Source organism: Oncorhynchus clarkii, chromosome 2, assembly GCF_045791955.1.
Source record: "Oncorhynchus clarkii lewisi isolate Uvic-CL-2024 chromosome 2, UVic_Ocla_1.0, whole genome shotgun sequence".
Classification (NCBI taxonomy): domain Eukaryota; kingdom Metazoa; phylum Chordata; class Actinopteri; order Salmoniformes; family Salmonidae; genus Oncorhynchus; species Oncorhynchus clarkii.
Genome location: NC_092148.1, coordinates 29,171,430 through 29,182,032, shown reverse-complemented (window position 1 = coordinate 29,182,032; position 10,603 = coordinate 29,171,430). Strand labels below are relative to the sequence as shown.

General features: G+C 43.2%; 1 protein-coding gene across 1 annotated transcript; it reads left to right on the top strand.

Annotated features, from left to right (window-relative positions):
- Positions 1-416: 416 nt before the first annotated feature.
- Positions 417-10,370, top strand: LOC139377175 (tektin-2-like). The gene is made up of 9 exons (XM_071120181.1): positions 417-572; positions 733-858; positions 1,262-1,467; positions 2,399-2,542; positions 2,883-2,997; positions 7,929-8,036; positions 8,751-8,894; positions 9,895-9,974; positions 10,175-10,370. The coding sequence occupies exons 1-9, from the start codon at positions 417-419 to the stop codon at positions 10,368-10,370; spliced, it is 1,275 nt and encodes a 424-aa protein (XP_070976282.1).
- Positions 10,371-10,603: the final 233 nt, after the last annotated feature.

Here is a 10,603-nt window from a genome sequence, read left to right as displayed (position 1 = left end):
TTTCACATTTCATGCTTCATTTGATAGCTGGGTAGAGTTTCAGTTGCATTTACATTTACATGCATTTACACTACCCTGCTTCCTATTCTGTGTCGACCCATTCCTCCCATGGAAAATATTAGAAAATATTAATTTACTTTAAAGCACTATGAAACCTTTTCAATTGAACATGGCCAGGTTTCATACCCTACTATTTGACATGTGATGATAAGAAAACAAATGTAGAAACTTAGGCCAGTTGGTTTACATCAGGAAGTGCTATAACAGCCTGTGTGCACATTATGGTTGGATTTTAACACACTCAAAAATGTCATTTTAGTGGAAAGGAATTTCTCTTTGGATCTAGACCTGTATACAGGTCTCTACAGCCTTTGACTGACTAACTCAATTCAAGCTGTCTATTTATGTTAGTAGGAATGGCCACTACGAGTAGGAAGCCCGGTCAGCGTTACTGGGTGACAGACTGGGAGACCAATAACAAGCTGCTCACGGACACCGCCGAGCATCAACGCCACCATTCACAGCAGACAAGGCAGGAGGGGCGGGCCCTGAGGCACCAGACAGCCTGTAAGGTACAGAGACGGAGAGACAAGGGACTGTTATGAATGCCTGATGCCAGCCAGAAGGGAATGCATTGACAGAGAGATGACCAACTCATGTTCACCTCCTATACCCCATAATAACAAAGTAATACTGTGTGTGACCGTGGACTCTTCTCCGTCTCTCTGTCAGACACGCTGGGATGAGAGTGACAGCCGAGACAGGCTGGTTGACAGGATCAATGAGGTCACTGAGCAGAAGGACAGACTGCAGTTCTGCGTACAGGCAATGGAGAGAGAGATCAAAGCTCTGACACAGGTCACTAATACTTGTTATGGCAGGAAATGTGGGAAAACTACTTAATGTTCAAATCAATTTACCTCTACTTATACTGTAGTACGCATGTCACAGAACAGAATCTGTCAGTGTCCCTAATTTGTTAACTCTAGGGACCTTTGGGAATCCACTTTCTACTATGCTATTTGTATGCATTGTTGTGTAGTCTGGTGCAGTCTACTCTACCCAAATCCTACCCTTATTAAGTAAGATAATCATAATCTAATTATGCCTGAGGGGTGTTATTTTTGTTCTTTCTGGAAGTATGTGTGTTGGTTGACAATGAATGATAGAACACATGTTTAATTGTCTAGTGGATCGTCCTTGGGCATTTAGTACAAACTGTATTGTCAACCCGGTCTGTCTGTCTCTGTCTCTCTCCCAGGTGAAGGAAGAGACGGAGAGGGCCCTGGCAGAAACGGCCGTGCCCCTGGAAGTGGTAGTGGAGTGTCTGACCCAGAGAGAGGGCCGGCGGGGGAGCGAGCTGGTCAGTGACCCCCTGGAGGGCCAGCTGAAGAGGGAGGCACAGATGATTGACACCATGCAGCAAGAGCTGCAGCAGCACATCAGCAAGGCCTTCGAGCAGCTCTGGTAAGACAGGATAGAGATTTAACTGCCAAAGGTCTTTGGTTGTGTCTCGGGATATGGTTTAATTGATCCATGGAACATAAAGGGTTTCTATCTAACAGGCAGCTGTGTTGCTTTTAAAAATAAAGGATAATGCCATGTGAAACCGAAACGGGTGGATGGTACTGACAATTGGAGGCATATGTGTCGTCCTGATTTCATTTCACCATTGCTTCATTAAGATGATTTGCAGCAAATTTGACAGGATTCGTTAACATTCCACTGCGTTCTGTAGCCTATGTGTGCTGATGTATGCATATAATTAGGAATTAGAACACTAGAATGGACATGAACTATCTTATGACAGTATAAAAGTTAGCCATTTTGGTCAGGGAGTTGGGCAGCCAGTGCTGTGATTTAAAATATTGTGAAAACAATCAATTTAAAGATTATCTTCACAGTATGTTTATTAGCTAACTAGCCAGACAGTTTTATTTTTTCAAATTAACTGCCAATATTCCATACAAACAATGCAGTCAATCCACAGCCATACACTGGCTGAAATCAGTTGATGATATTTTAGAGGCTATTTATACAGAAAATTGGTCTAAAACCTGTGTAAACTGTATTCATAATTATATGACAATATTTTAGGTTGACAATTCTTTTACACAATTTCTGATACATCTCATGCCTTTATTTTATTTTCCTGCATAAGTAAAAGCAGGAAATGTATCATGTATGCCTCTACTGCCATTTGGATTTCTCCCCGACCAAAACGGCTGCCATTATCATACCGTTCTGGAGCTTTGAGGGTTTATGATATATCCCCTCTAGTAATTTAATAGGATCTCCTGATGTATGCTTGCGTGTCTATAGTTCTATGCGGGTGATAAATCTAATTTCCTTTCTTAGCAATGTAGCATCAATAAAGTTTATTCCTTTTAACTTCAAGCTGTCTCAAGGAAGCCCACCAACAGCTGACCTTTGACCTATCCAACAAGACTGAAGCCCTGGATGTGGACCTATCATGCCTGTCACTCACAGACAGGTCACCTGACATATCTTTCAAACCTGACCCCACCCACGTACCCACTAGGTAAGGATGGGAGCAGAGTAGTGCCTTGTCAACCTACTGAGTCAACATGTGTAGAATAAAGGAGATGATCATGAGTGAAATTATACTGGATATTTCTAGGAATTTTGTTTTACATAGTCGTCACCCCTAAATACTTTGTATTGGTGTTCAGATAGCAGAACACTCAATGGCAGACCAATTCTCAGCATTTACCTAAATCTTGAATTATGTTCATTTGAACCACTAAACCTCAACTGATCCTCTAAACCTGAAACATTTTCTAATTTATAACACAGTACTTGTAGTGTACAGTACTTACCAATGTATAACTGTGGCTGATTTATTGTCTTGTACCCTGCAGTGCCTCCACACACCAAGAGTGGGAGCAGTTCACCCACTACAACGTGACCCGGGCTGAGGAGGAGATGCAGGCTTCCCTACAGCTGAGGGAGACGATGACCTCTACAAGGATACAGGTGCTAGAGGACTGATCTAGGATTAGTTTACCCTCCCCAAATGCTAACCTTAACCATTAGAGGTCAAAACACAAGACTGAGCTTAGATCAGTGTCTAGGGGCAACTTAAACCTACTCCTAGAAAATAATGTGTGGGTGGAACCATCTGTGTATTGGGGGAGGAGGAGAGCGATACATGTTATTAGTAGCACAGGAAGTCAGGGTCGGGGAATGGAGACTGGGGAGGGTGGGGGCTCGTGTGGATGTACGGTCAGAGACCATTTTACGCAGTATGGAAATGTATTCCATTAGGCATATAGGGCAACTCCCATAACAAACTAATAAAAAAAGGGATGTTTGGTATTTCTAAGTGTTTTTGGACTGTATTTTAATAATATGCTTGCTGCCCATTTCAAACTGTATACGTGCCTGAGGCTGGTGGAGCCAGAATGGGTACAAATCCTGGCCCATACCCTATTCTGCATCTCCCTCCTCTGGCTCCCCTCTCATTTCATGCTAGCCCCATTTGAATAGAATGAAAATACTTTAAAAATAAATATATATACCACCGAACAAAAATATTAAAGGAACATGCAACAATTTCAAAGGTTTTACTGAATTACAGATCATATAAGGAAATCAGTCAATTGAAATAAATACATTAAGTGACCACCATTTGCCTCATGCAGTGTGACATCTCCTTTGCATAGAGCTGATCAGGCTGTTGATTGTGGCCTGTGGAATGTTGTCCCACTCCTCTTCAATGGCTTTGTGAAGTTGCTGTATATTAGCGGGAACTGGAACACGCTGTCGAACATGTCGATCCAGAACATCCCAATTATGCTTGATGGGTGACATGTCTGGTGAGTTTGCAGGCCAGGGAAGAACTGTGACATTTTGTATACAGATCCTGATGACATGGGGCTGTGCATTATCATGCTGAAACATGAGGTGATTGTGGCAGATGAATGGCACAACAATGGGCCTCAGGATGTTGTCACGGTATCTCAGTGCATTCAAATTGCCATTGCTAAAATGCAATTGTGTTCGTTGTCCTTAGCTTATGCCTGCCCTTTACCATAACCCCACTGCCACCATGGGGCACTGTGTTCACAATGTTGACATCAGCAAACCATACACGCTGTCTGCCATCTGCCTGGTACAGTTGAAACTGGGATTTATCTGTGAAGAGCACACTTCTCCACGTCTCCTTCTATGGCCACAACACCGAACTGCAGTCAGGTCAAGAGCCTGGTGAGGACGACGAGCTTCCCTGAGATGGTTTCTGACAGTTTGTGCAGAAATTCTGCGGTTGTGCAAACCTACAGTTTCATCAGCTGTCTGGGTGATTTGTCTCAGACCATCCCTCAGGTGAAAAATCTGGATGTGGAGGTCCTGGACTACCGTGGTTACACGTCGTGGTCTACGGTTATGAGACCAGTTGGACATACTGCCAAATTCTCGAAAATTACGTTGGCCTCCAATAGAGAAATTACATTGGCTTATGGTAGAGAAATTAACATTCAGTTCTCGAGCAACAGCTCTGGTGGATATTCCTGCAGTCAGCATGCCAATTGCACACTGCCTCAACACTTGAGGCATCTGTGGCATTGTGTTGTGTAACAAAACTGCACATTTTAGAGTGGCCTTTCATTGTCCCCAGCACAAGGTGCACCTGTGTAGTGATCATGCTGTTTAATCAGCTTCTTGATATGCCACAATTAAAAAAGATATATATACAGTCAGGTCTGTAATTATTAGCAGGCTTGATAAAGATGAGAAAAAAATACAGTATAAAATAAATAATACAAGTACTGAGCTATATTGCATGCACATTTTTGGGGTGGAAAATGTATTATTTTATACTAATACAATTGCTCAGATATAGAGATTATGTTTAACAACTAATAAAAAAAACTCACAAAGATGGGGTTTAAAATGATTGGCACGCCTGTTTTCAGTGCTCCAGCACCCTCCCCTTTAGAGGATAATGACACTGAGCCTTTTTCTAAAATGTTTTATGAGATTGGAGACCACGTTGGGAGGGATCTCAGACCATTCCTCCATACGGAATCTTTCCAGATCCTTAATATCCTCCATCTGTGCTTATGGACTGCCCTCTTCAAATCAAACTACAGGTTTTCAATGGGGTTCAAGTCTAATTTCTCCTGTAACTCCCTCTGGATAAGATCGTCTGCTAAATGACTAATGTAAATGTAAGTCCAGAGGCTGAGATGACCATTAAAAAATGTTGATTTTGTGGTCAATTAACCACTTCTTTGTGGATTTTGATTAGTGCTTGGGGTTATTGTCTTGCTGTAAGATCCACTTCCGGCCAAGTGTCAGTCTCTTGGCAGAGGAAACAAGGTTTTGGGTTAAAATGTCCTGGTAAAAATGAAAAAGTTAATGATGCTATTGACCTTTAACAAGGGCCCCAGTACCAGCAAAATAGCCCCATAACATCAAAGATCCACCACCATATTTGACCGTAGGTATGAGATACTTTTCTCTATACAGAGCCTTCGGAATGTATTAAGACCCTTTCACTTTTTCCACATTCTGTTACGTTACAGCCTTATTCTAAAATGTGTTAAATAAAATAAATCCTCACCTATCTTCACACAATAGCCCATAATGACAAAGCAAAAACTGGTTTTTAGACATTTTTGCAAATGTATTAAAAGTAAAAACACAAGTATTCAGACCCTTTGTTATGAGACTCGAAATTGAGCTTCAGGTGTGTCCTGTTTCCATTTGTCATCTTTGAGATATTTGTACAACTTGATTGGAGTCCAACCGTGGTAAATTCAATTGATTGGACATTATTTGGAAGGGCACACTCGTGTGTGTGTGTGTGTATATATAAGGTCCCACAGTTGACAGTGCATGTCGGAGCAAAAACCAAGCCAAAAACCAAGCCATGCGGTCGAAGGAATTGTCCATAGAGCTCCGAGGCAGGATTGTGTCGAGGCACATATCTGTGGAAGGGTACCAAAACATTTCTGCAGCAATGAAGGTCCCCAAGAACACAGTGGCCTCCATCATTCTTAAATGGAAGAAGTTTGGAACCACCAAGAGTATTCCTAGAGCTGGCCGCACGGCCAAACTGAGGAATCGGGGGAGAAGGCCTTGGTCAGGGAGGTGACCAAGAACACAATGTTCACTCTGACAGAGCTCCAGAGTTCCTCTGTGGAGATGGGAGAACCTTCCAGAAGGATAACCATCTCTGCAGCACTCCACCAATCAGGCCTTTATGGTAGAGTGGCCTGACGGAAGCCACTTCTCAGTAAAAGGCACATGACAGGACAGCCTATTTGGAGTTTGCCAAAGGCCATGAGAAACAAGCTTTGGTCTGAGGAAACCAAGATTGAACTCTTTGGCCTGAATGCCAATGGTCACATCTGGAGGAAACCTTGCACCATTCCTTCGGTGAAGCATGGTTATGGCAGCATCATGCTATGGGGATGTTTTTCAGTGGCAGGAACTGGGAGACTAGTCAGGATCGAGGGAAAGATGAACGGAGCAAAGTACAGAGGGATCCTTGGTGAAAACCTGCTCCAGTGCGCTCAGGACCTCAGACTTCACCTTACAACAGGACAATGACCCTAAGCACACAGCCAAGACAACGCAGGAATGGCTTCGGGATAAGTCTCTGAATGTCCTTGAGTGGCCGGAGCCCAGACTTGAACCTGATTGAACATCTCTGGAGAGACCTGAAAATAGCTGTGCAGCGAAGCTCCCCATCCAACCTGACAGAGCTTGAGAGGATCTGCAGAGAAGAATGAGAGTAACTCCCAAAATACAGGTGTGCCAAGCTTGTAGCATCATACACAAGAAGACTAATGGCTGTAATTGCTGCCATAGGTGCTTCAACAAAGTACTGAGTAAAAGGTCTGAATACTTATGTCAATATGATATTTCTGTTTTTTATTTTTAATACATTTGCAAAAAAATGTGCTTTGTCATTATGGGGTATTGAGTGTAGATTGATGAGGATTTGTTTTTTGGTATCCGTTTTAGGAAAGTCTGTAACCTAACAAAACGCGGAAAAAATTAAGGGGTCTGAATTCTTTCCAAATTCACTGCTTCTGTATATGCTGTATATGTGGCCAAATAGCACTGGATCCAATTCAATTGCCAATGGCGTTCATCAAACTCCAGGCGGTGCTATGGTCAGACGCTATGGTCAAATATTATATACAATATAGCTCAGAATTTGTATTATTTATTTTATACAGTCTTTTTTGCTCATCTTTATCAAAGGTGCCAATAATTATGGACATGAATGAATTGCAAGTGGACTTCAGTAACTGTTTTATTGGAATGCTGGTGTCGGGGATTGTTTAAGCTGAGGAGGACATATGGGTTTATTTCAAAGGCATGAGGTAGCACTTGTTTTTTTTGGCTCAGGCTGAAGCGGTGTAAACTGTATCCGAGGAATATCATCCTGATCGATATACAGTACAGAAGCATTCAACAGGAACGGGAGTCTGATCAATAAATGCTGAAGATCATCTTTACGAGGGGATTGTAATGTGTTCCTGAGGGTTGCTGGTATTCTCACTCACACAGTCTGAAGAGGTCATTATCACCTTTTGAAAACATCATAAGCATGTTTTTGGGATAAGTTTGAAGGCCATGTTAATAAAAATAAAAACTGCCATGATTGTCCATTTTCATAAACTGATGTGTATCTGACTAAGTATAGCAAGATCATCCTCTCCAAGAGTGTCTCAGAGAAGGAGTGGTAATCTACTGTAGGATCAGGTCCCCCTGGTCCAAATAATCTTATTCATTAGGATCTAAAAGGCAAGACTGATCCTATATCAACCCACCTACTCTGAGACTTTCTGAATACGAGCCACATATTCCTTATTACTGCACCATAAGACTCTTACTCATCTCTCTCCTCTGTGTGGTGTCTGATCCCCCCATCTCTTATGTCCCTTTAGAGCCAGAATGACCTGGAGGGGCAGTGGGTCACCACTGGGTTCAACCTGCGCAAGAGGGCCCACCAGCTCCAGCAGGCCTGTAGTCGGCTGCACTGGCAGCACACGGCTGTGAGTACGGAGTCCTGCTCATTAGGGTGCACAATGGAAAATGTATTTCAATGCAAAATACTGTTTTGACTAAATGTACCACCTTGTATCAAGAGCTAAGCCTTTGAAAGGCTCTTGTTATACATTAATGACATGCTTAGCTCTTACACTGGGTCCTTCTCATGCTATACATCCACTAAACCCATTAGACCCCCCCCCCCCCCGTCCCGCACTGACCTAAAGCTGCTCTCTCCACCCTTCAACTGATCTCCCTTCTAATCAGAGCAGCACAGCCATTTTCCTTTGTTAGCGCTCCACTGGGCCCTATCCATCTCCATAGACATGAATACATATAGTCCTGGTAAGGAAGTCCAGAGGCAATAACAATAGCAGTGTCTGGAATGCACAGGGTGGGATTATATAAGACTGGGGTCAATGCAGGGAAGGCAGATCGCCTAGGTTTCTCATGAATGTGTTCTGGATCAGTAACATCATATATACAGTAGAGTACAGTAGATCCGAACAAGAAGTGGAATGAATGAATCAGCTATTGTGTGAGAGCTAGAGGCTAGACCAATAACCATAGAGAGCATAGATGGTGATAAGGTAGTATTGACTAGCATAGAGTTTAGAAAGCAAAGAGGGCAATTCTAGACGGCCCTTCTTAGCTGTTGGAGGTTTCTCAGGCTTCTCAGTGCTGACTCTGTGATCCTTTGGCTCTGTCTGTCCCACCAGACCAGAGAGGAGATCACAGAGCTGTTGAGGGACATCCGTCATCTTGAGCAGGAGCTGCTGGCTACAGAGTGTCCCCTGAAGCTGGTCCATACCAGGCTGGAGAACAGGAACTCGAGGCCCGGAGTGGACCTCTGCAGAGACCAGGTAGAACCATAATAATAGAATTACTGGAATGCGGAAAAAGCCCCTCAATCCAGGGCAATTTGACAGTACACTCACTATGAACGCTGGTCCACATGTCAAGGGAAATTAACTTGAATGGCAATGTTCGTTCTACTCATTCTATTTCTATGGTTGATTCTAACTTGTAAAGCAGGAATGGGTATTCTTTGGTCTTGGAGGGTCATTGTGTGTTCAGACATTTGTTTTATGAAAGCCTGCGCAGATTGACCCTTCAGAGGACCTGAGTTGTTGTAAAGGTTGATTTTGTCATGGAAAAGGAGCAGTGTCTCTGTTGGTCATAGTATACTGGACAAAAATATAAACTCAACATGTAAAGTGTTGGTCCCGTGTTTCACGAGCTGATGTAAAATATACCAGAAATGTTCCATGTGCATTTTTATTTTATTCTCTCAAATGTGTGCATTAGTTTACTTCCTCATTAGTGAGCATTTCTCCTTTTCCAAGACAATCCATCCACCTGACAGGTGTGGCATATCAAGAAGCTGATTAAACAGCATGGTCATTACACAGGTGCACCGTGTGCTGGGGACAATAAAAGGCCACTCTAAAATGTGTAGTTTTGTCACACACCACAATGCCACAGATGTCTCAAGTTTTGAGGGAGTGTGCAATATGCATGCTGACTGCAGGATTATCCACCAGAGTTGTTTCCAGAGAATTTAATGTTAATTTCTCTCCCATAAGTAGCCTCCAATGTAGTTGTAGAGAATTTGTCAGTACGTCCAACCGGCCTCACAACTGCAGACCACGTGTAACCTCCTTATCCGGCTTCTTCACCTGCAGCGTCGTCTGAGACCAGCCACCTGGACCAGCCACCTTAAATGAATGAATTTATTTTAATTGACTGATTTCCTTCTAAGAACTCTAAATCAGTAAAATCAATGAAATGATTGCATGTTACGTTCATATTTTTGTTCAGTATATAATGTGTGTCCATACCATGACTCTGTGATCTCTGTAGGTGCATTCTGGACTGGTGGAAGAGGCTAAGCAGTTGGTAGCCACCATAGAAGTGTTACAGCAGAATCTAGCCAAGTCTAGGTGAGTGTATGTGTTATTGAGTTGCTATGAAAGTGAGCACGTCATATATCCACCTCGTATGACTCTTTCACAGCATATTGAACATATGATGTGCTCCCTTTCATAGCATATTGCCGTTTAATGTAAGGACCCCCCCCCCCCCCCCCCCCCCCCTCCCACCATCTAACCCTGTGTTGCTGTCCTGTGACCCTGTGTACCAGGCACTCTCTGCAGTCCCTAGAGGAGCAACAGGCCTGTATGGGTGAGGACCTGTCCAGGAAGCAGGAGGCCCTGGAGCTGGAGCAGCGTAGCGACCACATCCGTCAGCACCTGGAGGTCCTGTCTGAGGCCGAGACAGTCAAGATCATCCCTGGAGTCACTGTCCCCATCCCCGGCTTCACCAGAGAGATGTTCTGATGAGGTGGACACACACACACGCACGAACGCAAGCACCCTTTTATTCATGGCTGTAAAGCGTTTTGAAATTCACCACGTATGGAGCGGTTGTACTTTGACTCCCATTCCCTGACTGAATTGTGGATTTACAATAGCGACCAATTTAACTGAAGCCTCACACAGTTTAAAAACGGCTTTTTACTACAAAGAATACACGGCAAAATATACAATATGTTTACAATGTAGAAAAATTA